This window comes from Theobroma cacao, chromosome 4 (assembly GCF_000208745.1).
Source record: "Theobroma cacao cultivar B97-61/B2 chromosome 4, Criollo_cocoa_genome_V2, whole genome shotgun sequence".
In the NCBI taxonomy this organism is placed as follows: Eukaryota; Viridiplantae; Streptophyta; class Magnoliopsida; order Malvales; family Malvaceae; genus Theobroma; species Theobroma cacao.
In genome coordinates, this window is record NC_030853.1 from 1,115,626 (window position 1) to 1,136,795 (window position 21,170).

General features: G+C 33.0%; 2 protein-coding genes and 1 pseudogene across 2 annotated transcripts; 2 read left to right on the top strand and 1 right to left on the bottom strand.

Moving 5' to 3' along the window:
* LOC18600842 lies at positions 936-3,177 on the top strand. Its single transcript, XM_018118949.1, has 3 exons — positions 936-1,584; positions 1,780-2,852; positions 3,079-3,177. Exons 1-3 carry the CDS (start codon positions 936-938, stop codon positions 3,175-3,177), a joined length of 1,821 nt encoding a protein of 606 aa, XP_017974438.1.
* On the top strand, positions 6,561-8,086 carry LOC108661535 (annotated as a pseudogene).
* LOC108661654 (alkane hydroxylase MAH1-like) lies at positions 12,967-14,766 on the bottom strand. The gene has a single exon (XM_018119279.1). The coding sequence runs from the start codon at positions 14,751-14,753 to the stop codon at positions 13,227-13,229; it is 1,527 nt and encodes a 508-aa protein (XP_017974768.1). The 5' UTR covers positions 14,754-14,766; the 3' UTR covers positions 12,967-13,226.

The following is a 21,170-nucleotide window of genomic DNA, read 5'->3' on the forward strand; positions in this document are numbered from 1 at the left end:
ATTTGATAGGAATCCCTTAGCTTTACTTTCGCCGCTATTCGGCGGCATTGCCTTTACGGAAAATACTTCTCAAATTTTCATGATGATTCCTCTTTACTGGGAAGTTGGAATTTAAAAATTTAAATTCCTCTGTTCTTTAGAAATTTTTTAACAAAAACTTTATTAAATTAATATTATTACGATTTGCTGACATTTTAGGTGATAAATGGTGATTAGTGATGGAGTTTAAATTTGATACTGTATAAATTTTTATATATTATCAGTAAATAAAATGTTTATCATTTTGTTAATAAAATAATTTTAAAAGTAAAAATTTTAAAAAATAAAATACTCATAATTTTAAACATATTTATTTAAAAGACTTTTGAACTTTTACCTTTACATATTTATAAGTTGAAATTATATTATTACGTGATTAGTGTATAGATACTATAACTCGATAATGTATTAAATATAAACTCTCAATGGCGTTAAATTATTTTAAAAAATCTATTTTGAGATAAGCATAGAAATTACAAAGGGTCCGGATTGGGCTTCCCAACCAACATGATCCATGTATAAGCTTAATGGGCTAAATTTAATATCCAGGCCCATTATAAAAATTTTGAGTCAAGAATTATGTTATTAATTATGTGCTAATTTAGTAATAAGAAATTTACAATTATAGGGGATTATGAAATATTTTAGTAATATTTTGGCCTAATATCTTCTCTAATTTGATTTATTAATCTTCAATTTTCGTCTGGCGAATTTCTTTTTTATTTTTCCTCAAATTTCCTTGTTAATTTGACTGTGGGGAACTTTTCATTTTATCTCTCATTCATTCTACGAAGCAGCAATCTTCTTCAGTGAGTCTCGGATCTTCGCTCTCTCCTTTCTCTCTCTCTTCAACATAACCTAAGCTTAACATTACACATGGATGATATTACAAGATTATGTTAAAAGCAATCGAACCAACTCCCAAAGTTTATCCCTCAACATCTAACAGGAAAAGGCATGGGAAACACCGATCAGAACCAGATCATGAAGAACCGAAAACCAATGATGAACACCCTGATTCAGCTCCAAGGAAAAGACGGAGAAACCCGAGACGGAAAAGGTATCAACCGCCATTTTCATCGAACGATCCTTCCGTACGGACGGCAATGTACGTAGCCATGGCCCATGCAGGCCTTGCTTTAACACTAGCTCTCCTCTTCGGCCTCAGCAAGCTCCTGCAGAACTACTGGCGCCCCATCCAATGGGCCATTCTTTGTTCCATGCCTTTACGTGGGCTCCAAACGCTGATAGTTTCCTTCTGGTCGCACCCTCTTGGTCTCGGCCTTTTCGAAACCCTGATCGCCATCCCCATCGCCATTCTACGTGCCACCACCGCATCCCTCCTCGACTCGCATGCCGCCCTCCTCCGCCTACTCAGCCGCAGCTCCTCTCCTCGGCCTGCTGGTCGTCGCCAGACACGTGTTGGTTTCTATAAGCTCATGCAATGGCTTGTCTCTTTTGGCCCTTTTGTTCTTGTTTATGAGAGAATAGGGTTTTTCTCTATCCCAGCTGTTACAGTCCCTTGCTTCGTAGCCTATATAAATGGTTTTGGAGTTATAATTAGGCCTGGCCTTGCAACAACTCTCTCAAGGATTTCATCTGCTCGACAAAACTGAAAAAAATTTCATAAGAGTAGAAGTTTCTCATTCTTTAGCAAGGGAGGTCAATTTATAACTTCAATGTTGTTTAAGAGATTGAATACAATGGTTGGGATTGGTCTTATTTTGTTTATGATTGTAGGGTCTATATTAGGATTTCTTTTCTTCTCCTATAAAATTGCAATTGAAGGGAAAGAAGCAGTCATTTCTTTGAAGGTTCATTTGGAAGAGAATAATTATGGTGAGGTAATTGGGATTAATAAATGGATGGATGAGAATCAAATCCCTGAATTAATTGATAGCTATATGTCCAAGTTTTATGAAACTTTGTCACAAAATATTGATTCTTGGGCTGTTTATCACAATGTGACAGAGGTTGTTGATGGTTTTAAGCAGTATTTTGTGCAAAGCTCGGTAGTTTCTTGCATTCCTGATGAAAAAGTTAGCGTCCGGAGGCCGGTGTATGAGACCCTCTATAGCCTTCAATCAAAGGTGAGGAATGGAGAGTGGAAAGTGATTTATAGGGATATTAATGGTGAGTTTAGGAAATTCATGTCTCTGATCGCTAATGAGGATTTGTTGGAGAAGATCAAAGCATTTCTTCTTCAGAGTTTGGATGTCTCGAAAAAGGTACTTTTTAGCTGTTCGATGGTGTTAGCTAGAGGTGCAAATCTGTTGTTCTTTGTGGCCATACTGATTGTTTCAGGAGCAGCTGAATTGGTGAATTTTATATTTGAATTGATGGTGTTTTTGTGGCTTTTGTATTATCCGATCACTTCAGATTCTGGAGGAGTTATGGACCATGTTTTAGGGATGTTACCAGTTTCAAGATCCACCAGGAATCGATGCGCCCAAGTTCTTGATCATGCTGTTAGCAGTGGACTGCTAGCTACCGCCAAGGTCACATTGTTCCAGGGCTGTTTTACATATCTTCTGTTCAGATTCTACCACATTCATTTCCTTTACATGTCTACATTTCTAGCTTTTTTAAGCGCTCTTTTACCTATAGCTCCAGCTTGGATTTCATCGATCCCGGCAGCACTCCAGTTAGCCATGGAATCAAGATACATTGAAGCTATTCTACTGACAGCAGTTCATGTGATACTATTGGATTATGGGACTATGGCTATCCAAGATGAGATTCCAGGACATAATACTTACTTGACATGTCTTAGCATATTTGGTGGCATTGCCTTTTTCCCCTCTATATTGGAAGTAATACCTCTTTCTTAATAGATATGCACTATTTGATCTATATATCATCATGATTTCTAAATCTTCTGTTAGCTTGTAGGGTCTTTTATATTATAGGAGTGCTTGCTTTTAACCCCCCTCACTTTTACCTAGTTCATTTTCTCCTTTTGTTCTTTGGAATCAAATATTTTGTCATGTTTTCTCTGTCTTTACAAACCATAACTTGGTGGTTGTGTCTCAATTACAGGGAGCAATTATGGGTCCTCTAGTGATGACTGTGATCATTGCTTTGAAGAATCTTTATGTCGAATTTGTTCTTGCTTTTGCTGGTGAAAACAGTTGCTAACCAAAACTTGTGGTGAGGGATTTGATTGATTTTGTATTTGGTGTTTAATCTTTGCCCATGAATTATTAAAATTGGTTCCTGCCCAATTGCCACCTCTACTTTTAACCTTCCATTTTAAATTCTTGCATATCCATCCCCTGTTGGCTTACATCACATTGGATATTTCTTTCTAGTGTACATACAATTTTTTTGAAAGTTTTTGCTTTAAATTTCAAGATTCCTACATGGTTTCTCATGGGAAGATCTCTGTCACTGGCTGGCAACAAGCTCCGCCCGAGTCTATCATGGCAGGCGCATGGCATGGGAACCTATAACCCTGGTCAAAACCATGTCCAAAACCTGGAGCTCATGATGCTATTTACAAGGAGACTCCTCTAAGAACTGTAAAATTAGATTCCATTTCTTAGGAATGAAGAATGGGAATCAAAGTAGCAGTAATTAATAGTTTCGTCCATAAATGATAAACAAAAAAGAATAAAGGAAGAGAATTGAATCATACTATAAAAAAAACATTTAAAATTTAATTAGTATATAATCTTGAGAATAATATATGTTTAAAATGAAATCAATGATGAGAATTAAAATTAAGTTAGATATCGTTCCAACCATCCATTTCGTTGGTCGAGAACTTTCTTTTGATCACATTATTATTATTATTGCACCCTTACTTCTCGAGGATAAAATTATATTTTTTCTCTAATGATTTAAATGATAAATTGATGTAAGCAAGATTAAATTGATGCTCCATAATTTTCTTCATGTCTCTTGACACATACTGCAGCCACCATATATTTCAGGCATCTTATTGGATTTTTGTGTATTTTATTTCACTTAGATTTAAATTCTTAGCCAAATAAAGGCGATAAGCTTTATAAAGGTTTAGATTGAAAAAGATTAAATAAAAATTAAAATAGAATTTTTATATTTGAATCCATTTTTAATTTCAGCATTTATTTTATAATTTTAACTTAAAATTTCACATACTTCACCTAAAAAATTTTGGAAAATTTTGTCCAAATCAAAATTTTAACATAATACTTGAAAAACACCTTAAATTATTCAATAAAATTCAAATAAGTTTTTATTTTCTATTACATTAAATCAAACACATATATATATTTTCATTTTGAGCCGAATAGACTTTCTATCATCAATAATTGATTAATTACCATCAATTAAAATACCACTTGTCATTTTAAATTCATGTTGAGTTGATATGCATGGTGTTGCATGAAAGATTAAAAATATCACATGACCCTATTGTCATGTCACGTCATCAATATTATAACTTGTTAGCATGTCACATAATATAGAATGATAAGTAATATTTTGACTAATAACAATTAATCAATCAATAATTATAAGAGCTTATTTAATTTAAAATTATTTTTTAAAAAATTAATATATATTTTTTAAATATTATATCAAAAATTTTTAATCTAACCACTCTCGATTAGGTTAAAAAAAGAGTTGTCATCTTCTGCCCACTAAAACATACCGTCAAGTCAAGAAGGTTCACTTGTCAATTTTTTCTTTTCAATAATTTATTTGAATGACGCTAGCCTGCCAATCAATGAATATCTCCAAGTTTTGGCTCAAGCTCAAATTTTATGCAAAAAATTATATAAAAAAAAATTCTATCTATTGATAGTATCTTTTTATATATCAAGAAAATGTATAAACCGATGATTTTGGATATGACTGATTAACACAATATAAAATTAAGTAGATTTTAATCTTATAAAATCGTGTTTTTATTATAAACGAGTTAATCCATTTATGACAACAAAATATTTATATTTTATTCGAGTTGATCTGTTTAAACCATATATAACATGTTTAATCAATTATAGCCAACGAAGCTTGAATACAAAAGGAAGGTTGCTTGGTAAAACAAGTAGAAACTTTGATAGATCAATTCACAATATTACTCAATATATCTAATTTGTTTAAATTCATTTATTAAATTTTTAATGTAAAAAAATAATTTATCATCCGTATTTCAATAAGTTAATTTAATTGTGTCACTGCATGAAGAATTGAAAATTCTTATTGAAAAGACGAAAATGACAAATTATAAAAGTGTACAAGTGGTCGTAACATAATAATAGGACAATATTGCATACATAAGGAACTTATCTTCGTCCAAATATTCTAACATGTATGATTAATGTAAAAAGGATCCAGAATTAGATGAACTGATAATTTATTTGTTAATTTATTTTAAAAATTGTTTCATTGAGTTCATAATAATAATTTAAAGCTCAACAAATCTAAAATTCTAAGCCAAATAAAGATTCTGATAAGCATGACTAAGGTGATGAAGGAATGAAAATGAATTCTGATTGAGAAGACCAATGGCGGACCCATGTTGAAGAGAGTGGTGTCACATGACACCACTCACTTATTTAGTTTTTATGGTTTAGGGTAACTAATATACTAAGGAATTTATTACTTTCAAGTAAAAATGATTTATGAAAAGTAATTTATATATTAATAATTAAATACTACGTGGAAAGATGAAAAAATTTACTACTATAATTTAAGATTTTATTAGTAAAGTCAAAACTTAAACTATTCTCTTTGTTCAAAAATTCAAGTTTTTCTTCCTCTCAGTCCTTAATTGTGTTTTTCACTCTCATAAAACAACTCAACTAAGTTTCAATTGTAAGCAATTTTCAACTAAAATTAAATTTTTAAATACTGCATGTTTAAATTTTTTTGATTAGTTTTATAGTTTAAGTTCATAATTATAATTTAGCTAATAAAAAATAGTATTGCATATAAAATAATATATTGAAATTATGATTCTTTTTTTTTGGATTTATTTTGTAGATATATTGTTTGATTATTTAATTTTTGTATTTAACTTTATGTAGTTTGTGGATGCTTATATTTAGTTTTAATTAATAAATAGAAAATTGTCATATTATTAGTTGTTGAATATAATAATTTGCTATGCAAGATCATATTTTATTTAATTCTAATATCTTAATTTATGCTAATGAGTAGTAATTTTGGATGAATGATTGTTTAATGACAAATATTGAAAAAGATGTATTTGATAATGTTTCTACTGATGATATCATCACTGTTTTCAAAATATAAAAAATGATTGTGAACAATTATACTCATCTTAAATATTTTTATTTTTAAATATTAAATGAATGTACTGAATTTATATTTTTTTAATTTAATATTAAAACTTCTAATTTATAAATTTTACATATCTATATTTTTAAATTATTATTATAATTATTTTAATTATAACACCATTTAAAAAAATGTCTAGCACCGTCTGATTAAGATCCAATTGGGGTCTATAAGAGAGTAGGTTGGAAAAGCATGGAAGGTAACAAAAACCCTGTTTGAGAAAAGCTCCAATGGCGGTTGACATGCTTATAGCAATTCTCTTCATTTTCCTTTTTCTGTTTCTTAGCCATTGGTATAGAAACAGAAACTCTTTGGTCACAAATTGGCCTATTGTTGGTATGCTGCCAGCACTTGTTTCCAAGTCAGATCGAGTTTTTGATTTTTTCACCGATCTTCTTAGTTTTAATGGGGGAACTTTCAAGTTCAGGGGACCTTGGTTTCCGAGCTTGGACTTCGTTCTCACTAGCGACCCCATGAATGTGAACCACATCTTGTGCAGAAACTATGATAACTATGAGAAAGGTCCAGAGTTCAGGGAGATTTTCGAGCCCTTCGGAGAAGGAATAGTCACTTCGGATTCAGATGTATGGAGAAGCCAAAGAGGGTTTTGCAATCATTCACCAGGAATAACAAGAAGTATGCACTGTATTTGGATCGAATTTTCTGGCAAAAGCTGGAGAAAGGTCTGATCCCGGTCCTGGAACATGTGATGAAGCTCGGAACTGAAGTAGACCTTGAAAATCTGCTGCAGCGGTTCGACTACGACCACATATGCTTGTTGGCATTAGGCTTCGACCCCAAAACCCTCACTGTTGAATTCCCAAATGTTCCTAGCAAAGTGGCGTTTGATGAAGTAGAGGAGGCTTTGCTCTACAGGAATATAGTGCCTAGAGTCGTCTGGAAAATGCAGCGATGGCTCCAGATTGGAGAGGAGAAAAAGTTGAGTGAAGGCATGAAAATCGTGGATGATTTTGTGTACAGCTGCATATCATCCAGACGAGAAAAGTTAAGAAGCCAAACAAGATTGGAGGAAGATGATCAATTCGACTTGTTGACAGCTTTCATGGTTGAAGAAGAAGGATCAGAAATGAGTGCATACGGAAAATCTGATAAGTTTCTAAGAGACACAGCTTACAGCTTCATAACAGCAGGGAAGGACACCATAAGCATCGGCCTCACTTGGTTTTTCTGGCTCATTGCAACACATCCATCTGTAGAGACCAAAATTTTGGAAGAGATCAAAGCCAATTCCCCAACAAGCAATGATGGGAACTTGGTCTCTTTTACTGCGGAAGAGCTGAACAAATTTGTTTACCTACATGCAACGCTGTGCGAGACACTGAGACTCTATCCACCAGTACCTGTCAATAACAAATGTCCAATCCAATCAGAAATACTCCCAAGTGGCGATCGTGTTGGTCGAGGCACAAGGATCTTTATCTCTGTCTATTCAATGGGGAGGAAGGATTAAATCTGGGGTAAAGACTACTTAGAATTCAAACCAGAAAGGTGGATTTCGGAGCTTGGAAAGATTGTACATAAGCCATCTTACATGTTCATGCCATTTGGTGCGGGGGCTAGAGTTTGTTTAGGCAAGGACTTGAGTTTCAAACAGATGAAGACGGTGGCAATCAATGTACTTCGGAATTGTCAAGTTGAATTGGTGGAAAACCAAACTGTTTCTGTCAGCAGTAAATCCATTGCACTTCACACTGAAAATGGGTTGAAGGTTAGAATCAAGAAAAGATATGCATAATGTTACATTGGAAAGCCTGGTTTGAGTGTGGTTTCAGAAAAATAACTTGTAGCAATATAGCTGCATCTATAGATTAATGTATTAGGCTATTTTTGGCTAAGAATAATTGCTTTCTTTCTAAATATTCCGCGTCTTGTTCAAAAAATTTGTAATTATTATCGACTTTTAAAATTAAAATATTAATTTTTAAAAAATATATTATCGTACTTAAAAATAATGATCTATTTATGTTCTTTATATATAATTGGGATTAAATCATTTTGATTTTGATTTAGTTAACAAAATTTGCATTATAAATTTCAATTCTTGGTTTTATTTATATTATTGGGTTCAATATTAGCTCTAAGATACGAACAAAAATTAAAACAAGAAATTGATTAATTATATTTGTATTGATGTTCATCTTTACAATATACACTCACACTGCAGAAGACTTCACTGGAATTTTTGCTATTTCCCAACTTTTTTTTTGTTTAAAATAACCAAGGGAATATTTTTTCTTAATGCATTATTGGTTTTCCATATAAATTATAGGAGATAAATGTCTACTGTCTCCTGCTTGCGTATATACAAAAAAGCCTAACTTCAAAATTTAATTATTTTAAGAATAAGAAACATTACCATAACTATATCATATGATATGTATTCACTAACTAATTTTTTTCTTTATATGAATCACTCTATTTAATTTGTTCCTTATCCTGCCATGACTATTTAAGTTTTAGCTCAATATTCTTTTATTATATCCAAAAAAAATTATATCATAAGATAAAATATGATATCTTTTAATTCGATTTTGCATGAGACAAGTGATACTGTTTAATCGAAAATTCATATATCATATGATACGTATGCACTAACTAATTCTTTACTTTTTTAAGCAATTATATGAATTGATCTCTCTATTTAATTTGTTCCTTGTCCTGTCATGATTATTTAAATTTTGGCTCAATATTCTTTTATTTAACCCAAAAATAATTTAGGCTAAGAGAATAAAGAAGTTTACTTGGTAGGCTTGCCTACTCCCTTGTACAAAAAAGAGACAAGCCATTTATAACAAATAATACAAGTAGTTTCATCATAACAATTGAAAATTATGGTGATAAGGAACCTATTTGATTGTCCTATCTCTATACAAGAATATTCTATACAGAATAGAAAATGTTAAAAATTTTGAAGCAAGGTAATGCTGAAAGATGTGAATAAGCTTTGTCAAGCTAGAGACTGATAAATGGTAGACAGTCCTGCAGGGATGTGTATCTCTATTAAGAATTGCAGCTTGTAACTCTTGGAAGATAACACAAAGAAACCTTTTGAGATATAGAAACAGGAATTACCTGGTAATAAATTGGCCTGTCGGTGTGGTTGGAATGCTTCCTGTTGTGACTTAAGTTTTTAAGCATTCAATGGCTACGGATGCTGATATACAAAGGTGAATGAAAACAGAGCATGAACCATCAGTAAAAAGAACAGCATTCATTTTCATTGATTTCAGTTTTTAGTACAAAGAAGTAATGGTACATAACATACCAAAAGTATATGACACTTGTTTAAGGCATAATACAGGTGTTTTTTTTTTTGAAGTTCATTAATTAAATTCTTATTCGATCTCGATGAAAATCACCAAACCAATGAATGTAATCACTTGTTCCTTACAACCACAAGACTGAAAGTCAATCAAACATTCTTCCAAGAAGGACATGTTCAATCAGACATTTTTATTTAAAATATTTTAATAATATAATTAACATACAATGACGGATTGAGTCAAATCAAGTTTAAGATTTTAAGGTATTGATTGAATTTTACGTGTCCCAATTTGACCTATGAACATTTCTATTTTAAAGATTTATTTTTTCCCTTCATTTAACTGTTGTACTATAAGGAATCATTATAGTATTTGAGTTTGAATATTTAGTAAGAGAATATATAAGTAAACTAAAATTAATAACCTCTATGTACAGCATTAAATTGCTCTAACTTATCATGTTCTTTCCTTTATTTTACCTTACTTTCTTCTCTGTTTTTTCTTAGAAAAAAATTAACATACATTGATCATAATGAAAAAAAGTAGTTGGCTGATATGAAACAAGGTGTATATATATATTGTTACTTGCATGCATAATTAAATTACAAGCATGAAATCTTAAGGTTGCATGCCTTTATGTGTTCTACTGCTGGGCTTAAGTATTTCAGGCTACAAAAATTTGGGTTTGGGCTTAGATGCTCACCGGCTGTAACAAATTGGCTCGTCATTGGGATGGTGCCAGGACTTGTTGGCAACAACTCTGTAGATACGAAGCACTTTACCAAAGTTATGATACAGCATGGGGGCACTTTCGAGTTTAAGGGCCTAGGTTTTCTAGATTGGACATTTTTATCATAATTGATCGCATGAATGTCAATCACATCTTGTGCAGAAAATCTGATAACTATGTTGAGAAAGGTTCTGAATATAGGGAAATATTTGTGGATACTATGGGGGAAGGAATAATCAATACAGACTTGCATTCATGGAAAACTCAAATGAAGATGTGGATGTCATTGATGCATAATAGCAAGTTTATAAGGCGTGTAGAGAAAATCCTTTGGTAGAAGTTGGTAAGCAGCCTACTCCCAATGCGTGAGCATTTCATGAAACTTGATGCAGAGGTAGATCTTTAAGATGTATTTCAACGGTTCACCTATGACAACATATGCTTGTTGGTGTTAGGCTTCGATCCAAGCTCTCTTTCCATGGAATTCCCAGAAGTTCCAAGCAAAGTGGCATTCACTTGTGGAGGAGGTTTTGCTATATAGGCACATGGTCCCTATAAGTTTTGGAAGTTGCAAAAATGGCTTCAAATTGGAGAGGAGAAAAAAATGAGTGAAGCTCTAGAAATCCTTGATAATTTTGGATACCAATGCATTTCATTGAAACGAGAGGAACTAAGAACCAAATCACGAATGGAGGAAGATGAATTTGACTTGCTGATTGCTTTTAAAAACACGCCAACTCTTCATGAAATACCCTTCTTTCTTAAACAATCTCCCTTTCCTCTCTTTCCCTTTGCATATTACTTTTCTCCAACGCAAATTGCGATCTCCCTTTTCTCTACCTCTCTCTGCAAAGACTACTAAAAAAAACAAAAGTCTCAGCAATAGAACAACAAAATCTAAGGTTTTTTTGTTCTTACAAAGATTAAGAGAAAAAAAAACTTAAAATTCCAAGTTGCATTCAGATACTATTTAAAGATTTTCTCTCTTTTTCATCAAAATGGATTTTAATGTCAGTACATTGTGTCCTTTCTTCTCTTCTTTCTTGGAGAATTGAAGCATCATGGTCCGATTGCTTGCTAGATCAACAAAAACCTAATACTATTACCACTATACAAGTTTGAGAGTTGTTTCATTTCTTTATGGATTTTCTTGATTTTAGTATCTGAAATCATATATAAACTCAAAACAGACTTATTTTGTTTTAGTTTATTAGGTGATTGGAGATGGCATGAATACCTTTTATGGTGATTTTAATCAAAATTAGAGCTTATATAATTTAACATGCTTCGGATGCAATTTCAAACTTCAACTGCTTTTTCTGTCAAGAAAGATATATGTTTTACCTACTTAGATTAGACTCACTACCATATGTACTTAAGCATTAGGTTACGCAATGGATAGAGATATTGAACAAAACTAGGCAAAAGTTCCCTCCCTTAAAAATGGTCCCAACTTGTTGAAATAGTAATAAAAGTTACAAGCTTTGAATTTATGTGATTTTTTTTTCAGCTTTTTTATTTTTTTCTTCGTATGATCATAAATTAATAAAATTTTTCATTGAAAATCAATTAACTTATTAATAATTTCAATCGTTATATATATGAGAAAAAAATAGTATTCCCGATTGATAGATGAAAATATCGAATTGACATTGAAACTTTTCGTTAATGAAGATACGAATATATTGTTAAATATAACAATCAATTTTTTAAGATATTTATAGAACATGAAATTTTTTTTCTTGAAAAATTTTATCATAGGTGAAATTATAAAAAACATAAAATCTAATTAATTTTACTATGATGTAACTTACTCTCTTTTATATATATATATTCATACATGGCATTGCTCATGTCCAACTCGGGATTAAACATGGCATATCTGATCCCTTGACACTTGTCTAGCTTTTAGTTTTATTTGAAAAATGGAGGATCCTAACTCTTCCTTTTATTTTGATGAAATAATACAAAAAAACATATTTATAATTCTTAGTTGCACAATAATGACCGAAAAGTCAGTTGAATTGATGACAATGATCCTTTGACAGCAAGTTAGGTTAATATAGCTCATATAGTAATTTTTTTAAAGGTGATGTATATATTTTGGAGCTCTGAATTTGTTTGTAGTCTCCAAAAACACTTTGAAATTTTTTGTAAAGTTATTAGTCTAACCAATATTATAATAATCCTTTAAAAATATATGTTAGTAACTAAATTTGTACATCGAATATGTCAACACATCGATATATAAAATCTTTTGGATATTTCTTTCATTAATTAATTGGATATTTCCAACACAAAGCGAGATCCCAACTCTAGTTTATTCAAGTATATATATCTTGTTTTCTTATTTTTACTATTTCCTTTTGCATTTTACTTAAAAAATGTATATACCCAAAAGTTCTAATTTATTGAAAATGAGCTTGGGCTTAATGTATGTTTTTTAGGCTAAATCTTGGGCCCCAAAACTGCTAATCATCATGGGTTTAAGCCTGAAATCCCATTGCATTTTTGAGTGTGGATAAATCACTTTTGTTTGTTTCTCTGAGTACATCTTCTTAATTAAGGAAGAACACAAAGTCAACGAGACGGGAGAAAATCTGTGCACGTATGCAATGGGGGGAAATAAAAGATCATGATTCATTAATTGCTAACATTAGAAGCAAAAGCGAAGAAATTGCTTCCACAATTAAAACTTCATTTGAAATAGGCCTAAGCCTGATGACTAATAAACATTACTCTCAAAGCCCAGTACATACATTATTCATAAATCAAGATACCACCACGGCAACAGCTGATTTGTGGTGTTATTAATTGATATCATGATGATCGGCAATAATCATATATGCTTATTCTATAATTCATCCCTGTGTGTAACTGCCTCAAGCACTCCTTTTCTTGATCCTAACCTTTAAACCATTCTTCATATGAAGCACTAAGGTATTGCCCGGGGCAACATGATGGCCTTGGACCACTTGAATTTGATAATTCCGTAGCACAGAGATAGCGACCAACTTCATCTGAATGAAGCTTATGTTCCTACCTATACAAGTCCTGGGCCCTGCATTGAATGCTATGAATTTGTGAGATGGTACGTGTACAACATCTCCACGCTCTGAAATCCACCTCTCTGGTTTGAATTCTAAACAATCTTCACCCCATATTTCTTCCATTCTTCCCATTGCATAGAAGTTAATCAAGACCCTTGTGTTCCGATCAATATGATGACCGCTTGGAAGGATGTCCGGTTGAATTGCAGTTTTGTGGTTAATAGGTACTGCTGGATAAAGCCTTAATGTTTCACGTAAAACAGCATCAAGGTAAACGAATCTATTCAGCCCTTCCACGCTAAAAAACATATTCTTCTCATCATTGATTGATGGAGAATTAGCTCTCATCTCTTGTAGAAGCTTGCTTTCTACGGATGGATTCATTGCAACAAGCCAGAAAAACCAAGAAAGGCTCGCACTTATGGTATCTTTCCCTGCTGACATGATGTTTACGGCAACGTCTCGTAGAAACTTGTCAGATTTTCCATCAGCACTAGTCATTTCCCCTTCTTCTTGGACCATAAAAGCTGTTATGAAGTCATATTTATCTTCCTTACCCAGTAATTTGCATCTTAATTTTTCTCGTTTTGATGCAATGCACTGATATAGAAAAGTATCAATGGTTTTTAGAGCTTTGCTCAACTTTTTCTCCTCTCCAATTTGAAGCCATCTTTGCAACTTCCACAATCTCATAGGCATCAGATGCCTGTACAACAAACGCTCTTCTGCTTGAATGAATGCCGTTTTTATCGGAACTTCAGATAATTCTACTGAAAGAGAACATGGATCAAAGCCTACAGCCAACAAGCACACAACGTCGTAGCTGAACCGTTGCAATACATCCTGAAGGTCAACCTCAATCCCAAGTTTCATGAAGTGCTCCAGGACTACGATTAAACTTTTCTCTAGTTTTTCACGCAAGATTCTGTGGAAATGTAGCACAAACTTGTCGTCTTTCATCAACAGCAACATCACCTTCCGCTGGCTTTTCCATGAATGAGAGTTTGAGTTAAATATTCCTTCACCCAAACAGTCGAAAAATATTTCATTGAACTCAGACCCCTTCTCGTAGCTGTCGAAGTTTTTGCACAAGATGTGGTTGGCATTCATATGATCAGCCGTGATAATGAAATCCAAGCTCGGAAACCAAGGTCCCCTGATCTCGAAAGTGCCCCCACTTTGTCTGACACAATCGTTCGAAAACGCAAAAATTCTCCTTGCGTTGTAGAGAATCCCCGGCAGCATTCCAACAATAGGCCAGTTGGTGATGGGCGGGGACTTCCTATTTTGATAGAGGTATGAAAGAAATAGAGGAAAGAAAATTGCCGCAAGTATGAGGATGGACTCAAATTGTGCCATTGGAGACGGCAGCTTTTCTCTTGTGCTTCTGCTTTTCTAACTTAGGCTGCTTTATAGAGATGGTTGGCAGTATATATAGCCACAGAAATGTGGGAAACTCGTTGCAATTACCACATGCAAATTCCTTCGTTCTATGCAGAGTGCGGTGAACTTGGTTTGATCAACGAAAAAGGACAAGGGTATATTAAATATCAACAGTGACTGGGAGCCCAACTCTTTCTTTTGCATATTTACAATATATAGTTGTTCGATAAATAATTAATGACCGAAAAGTTAGTTGATTTGTTGACTGTAGCAAGTTTAATTGCATGCTTCGGAAGCAATTTCAAACTTGTCCATGAATATGATGCAATGCACTGATATAGAAAAGTATTTCATTGAACTCAGACCCTGCTTGGATTAGACCCACAACCATATGTACTAGGCATTAGGTTAGGCAATGGATAGAGATATTGAATAAAACTTGGCAGAAGTTCCTTCCCTTAAAAATGGTCCTAACTTGTTGAAATAGTGATAAAAGTTCCAAGCTTTAAATTTTTGTGATTTTTTTTTCAGTTTTTTTTTTATTTTTTTTTCTTCTTATGATCATAAATTAATAAAATTTTTCATTGAAAATAAATTACTTATTAATAATTTTAATCGTTAAATACATATGAAAAAAATAGTATTTTCGATTGATAGATGAAAATATTGGATTGACATTGAAACTTTTCATTAATGAAGACACGAATATATTGTTAAATATAACAATTAATTTTTTAAGATATTTATCAAATATGAAATTTTTTTATTGGAAAATTTTATCATAGCATTGCTTAAGTCCAACTTGGGATTAAACATGGCATATCTGATCCCGTAACACTTGTCTAGCTTTTAGTTTTATTTGAAAAATGGAGGATCCTAACTCTTACTTTTAGGTTAATATAGCTCATATAGTAATTTTTTTAAAGGTCATGTATATATTTTGGGGCTTTGAATTTGTTTGCAGTCTCCAAAAACACTTTGAAATTTTTTATAAAGTTATTAGTCTAACCAATATTAGAATAATCCTTTAAAAATTCATGCTTCATTAATTGCTAACATTAAAAGCAAAAGTGAAGAAATTGCTTCCACAATTAAAAATTCATTTGAAATGGGCCCAAGCCTAATGACTAATAAACATTACTCTCAAAGCCCGAGCACATGCATTATTCTTAAATCAAGATACCACCACGGCAACAGCTGATTTGTGGTGTTATTAATTGACATCATGATGATCAACAATAATCATATATGCTTAATCTAGAATTCATCCTTGTGTGAAACTCCCTCAAGCACTCCTTTTCTTGATCCTAACCTTTAAACCATTCTTCATATGAAGCACCACGGCATTGCTTGGGCAATATGATGGCCTTTTGGGTAGACCCAAAATTCTAGTGTAGTGCTTTTAATTTGACAACGATTTTGACCACCTTCCATTTAGAACTGGGTAAAGTGGTAAACATAAAAATTGTAGCCCAGTCTCTTAGCTTTTTAATGGTATAAAAATCAGGTCAGTAGGACTTCTGTAGTGGGAGATATATTAGAAAAATCGAAACATATGCAAACTAAGACTATTTCTCACTACAGTGAGAAACTTGCTATCCTGCTTGCTACCTTGCTTGATTTTGATATATTTTTCACCCATTTAACTTCATGGATTGATCGTGGGTTTTTGAAACACTATGGGGTTATTAATCAAAGTTTGAAATGAGGGGTTTTTAGTAAGAAATTAAATCAATTGCATTGTTTTTGAAACAAGTGCATCATGATTTTCAAGTTCTCCTTATTGATTGCTTGTTTCCTTCTTATGTTCACTCACTGAGTTTTATACTCACGTTTTTAAACTTCATGTTTTCAGATTCAAAGATAGTTGGGACTTAGATTGAGTGTCCACATATGCTCGTCTTCTTGGTAGGTACTATGGCATCTCAGTAGCTGTACCTTCACCCACGGTCACTCCGTTGACGGTCAAGAGTCTATTACTTGTGAACGCGTATATGTAATGTAACCCACTAGGATCCATGTTATAAGTCAAATATGTTTATTTGATTACTGATGCCACTATGAGTTGGCAAACGAGTGACATTATTTTGACATAATAAAATTGTAAATATTGGGTCACTATAAAATATTACTGAAATATTTTAGTAGAGAATTACAATATGTGGTTTTAGAAATGATGGTTGAGAATGATGATCGGGATTGCATAAAAAGGCTAGCTTGGGCTTAGTGGGCTATGCCCATTGAGCCCATGCGCCGGTCATGGCTTGAGATTTGGGTTGTGACAAAAAACTCCAAAAAGGAGCTTTCTTTTCTCTTCTTTTAAAACACGTAAACTTTTCAAGAAATACCTCTCTTAATCAATCTCCTTCTCCTCTCCTTCCCTATGCAAATCACCTTTCTCTAACACAAATTGTGATCTCCCTTTCCTTTACCTCTCTCTACAAAGACTACTAGAAAAAAATGAAAAAAATAGAAGACCCAGCAACAGAATAGTAAACTCTAGAATTTTTTTGTTCCTATAAAGATTTAGAGAAAAGAAGACCCAAAATTCAAAGCTGTATTCATATACTATTTAAAAGTTTTCTCTATTCTTCACCAAAAAGGATTTTAATGTCAAATACTTCATTTCCTCTTTTCTCTTCTTTCATGGAGAATTGAAGCATCATGGTCTGATTGCTTGCTAGATTAACAAAAATATAATACTATTACTACTATACAAGTTTAAGAGTTGTTTTGTTTCTTTATGGATTTCTTTGATTTTAACATTTGAAATCATATATAAACTTGAAGCAAACTTGTTTCACTTTAGTTTATTAAGTAAATTAGAGATGGCATGAATACCTTTTCTGATAATTTTAACCAAAATTTGAGCTTGTATAATTTATTTTGCCAAATAGTTTATGAAACAACTTTAGCTTAATTTTAAAAGTTATGATTTTTTATAAGAACTTAATAATAGCTTTTAAGCAAAAAAAAAAAAAAGTTAAGCTAAACAGTCTCTAAATCTCTAAGCCACTTCCTCCATATTATTAGTCCAATAAATTGCATTCATAGAACCGTTTTTTATCCATAAATTGTAATCATTGTTGTGCACACTATTGGTGAAAAAATACAAAACTTCTTTAATGGCCAATAATNATAAGAACTTAATAATAGTACTTTTAAGACAAAAAAAAAAAAAGTTAAGCTAAACAGTCTCTAAATCTCTAAGCCACTTCCTCCATATTATTAGTCCAATAAATTGCATTCATAGAACCGTTTTTTATCCATAAATTGTAATCATTGTTGTGCACACTATTGGTGAAAAAATACAAAACTTCTTTAATGGCCAATAATTCAACTTTGTTCAAATCCACAACCCCCAAGGACTTAGAGAACTTTACCTTGACCATGCCATTACAAGATTGTAAAATTCCTCTTATTCCAACTTCACTCGAACCACTTGATGATGCCCCGTCCACATTAAATTTCAGCCATCCGCTTGGTGGAGCTATCCATTTACATTCCGATTTTGCAACTTTGTGCCTCTGAAAACTTTTCACATTATTAGGATTATGAAAAATCTCTTCCGTTGAATATGGCAACTTAGCCCATTTGGATTTGACCCACACTACAACTCTTAATTTAATGATCTCATATAATTGAATCACAGTCCATTCTTTGCCATTGAAAATTATATCATTTCAAAATTTTCATAATGACCAAGTAATAGTTGTTGTTGGATTTACAAAGCAAGTGCACATATCATTAACAAATGTTCAATAAAAGGACATTAATTATGAAAAATCTATTCATGTTTTTTTTATGATGTTAACCCTCTTCCTAAAGAGGAAAAATATGATGATGATGTAGGCATCCTTCAAGAACAAATTGAGGAAGCTTGATCTTAATATTAAAGGATCCACAGTGAATGAAGAAGCAACACAAAAAAAAAGCAACAAATTAAACAAATGATTATCTAATTGTGGATACTAAATGGATGTTTAAGAACAAAATGGATGAAAATGGGGCCATAACTAGAAACAAAGCTAAATTAGTTGCCAAAGGATATAGTCAAGAGGAAGGAATAGATTACGATGAAACTTATGCTCCAGCAACTAGACTAAAGGCCTTTAGGATGCTCTTAGCCTTTGCATCTAACATGAATTTCAAACAATGTCAAATGGTTGTGAAGAGTGCCTTCTAAATGGACTCATAAATGAAGAAGTATATGTTGAACAACCTCCCCATTTTGAGTATCTTATTTTTCCAAAGGGGAAATTTTTTTTTTTAGCGTTTAAAAATAACGTGTTTTGTAAATAAGCCTCTAGATAATTTTAACTATTTGTAGCCACGAGAATAGATTTTGGTACAAAAATGCCCTTAATGAGCCATCTTCGTTGAGGTGCACTCTCAAACAACCAAAAAATGGGAAAATAAATATGTAAAGAATTTACGACATATAATTTTGTACAAAACATCCATTTTTTTCCTCGAAGCTTGTGCAAAACAAAATAATGTTGTATGAGATGGTTTTTCAAAGATTTTGGACGTGGCATTCAGATAATAAGAGAAGAGTGATATTGAATTGAATGAGGAACCGGTCGTGATGAATTGAAAAGCTTGGAGAATGGTGTAAAACTAGAAATCCCTGATACGGTGGTGAATCGAAAGGAGAAAGATGTGAATCCAAAGCACAAAATGATCGTGCTACAGCAGGCCATATGTGAGATGGTTGTGGCAAGGTAGGGTTTAGAGTTTGTGAAACGGCATGTTGGGAATGTGTGACATGACATGGTGAGAATGTGACACGGCAGAGTTTAGAGTTTGTGACACGACAGGGTTTAGAGTTTGTGACACGACATGGTTAGAATGTGTGACATGGCTGTGACATGCCATTGTGGGAATGTGTGACACGGTTGTGACACGCCAACATTCAGAGTTGGTGACACTCGACGGAGAAAATCTGTGACACACCAGAGTTTAGAGTTCGTGACACACCATGGAGGGAATTTGTGACACGTCAGCGTTTAGAGTTCGTGACACACCATGGGAGGGATCTATGACATGCCAGCATTCAAAGTTCGTGATACGTCATGAAAGGAATCTGTGACACGCCAGCGTTTAGAGTTCATGACACGCCATGGAGGGAATCTATGACATGCCAACGTTCAGAGTTCGTGACATGCCATGGAGGGAATCTGTGATACGCCAACATACAGAGTTTGTCAGACTTCATGGAGATCTCTGACACGGCATGACAATCGATGGGTGACACGACATGCTTTGAGAAAGGAAAAAAAGTGGGCAATTAACGAGGAAACCGATTGGACTGCAACTGAACGAATTCAATAAATGAATATTTATAGAGGAAATTGTGAGGCCATTTCATTTTAATTAAATATTTTCCAAAAATTGTAAATGTCTACATTCTTCCTCATTCCTCATTCCCAAATATACCAGAGTGTTCGACTTTTTTCTTTGCAAGCTTGACGACACCACATTAGCAATGTCGGTTATCAGTGAAGAGGTCAGTCAGTCTAAAAATAAAACTTTTAAAACTTTTTTCAATTCATTGATTTTTTACTGGTTTTGTGTGATATGTTCGTGTTTTTTCAATCTTTTTCAATTGTTATGTTTAAATCGTTTTCTTCTCGATTTTAGGGTCGTATCAAAGTTTTGAAATACAACAAATATGGCGTGTAGTGGGTAAACAGCTTTTAGGGGTTTTTAGTGTGTCACGACATTGATTATTTTAGGGTAGTTTGTGTAACGGGTCAGTAATTACACTGATTGGCGTGTCACACGCACTAGTATTTTAGGCTAGTTCGTGTAAGGACACAGAAATTATAGTGATTGGCGTGTCAGCGTTGGCGTGTTACAACATTTGACTTGATATGCATGGCATGTTACAACATTTTACGTTATATGCATGGCGTGTTGCCACATTTTACGATATATGCATGGCGTGTTACAACATTTTACGTTATATGCATGGCGTGTTGTCACATTTTACGATATATGCATGGCGTGTTACAACATTTTACGTTATATGCATGGCGTGTTACCACATTTTACGTTATATGCATGGAGTGTTACAACATTTTACGTTATATGCATAACGTGTTACCACATTTTACGTTATATGCATGGCATGTTACAATATTTTACGTTCTATACATGGCCTGTTACAACATTTTACGATATATGCATGGCGTGCTACAACATTTTACGATATATGCATGGCGTGTTACAATATTTTACGATATATGCATGGCGTGTTACAATATTTTACGATATATGCATGGCGTGTTACAATATTTTATGTTATCTGCATGGTGTGTTACCACATTTTACGTTATATGCATAACATGTTACAACATTTTACGTTATATTCACGGCGTGTTACCACAT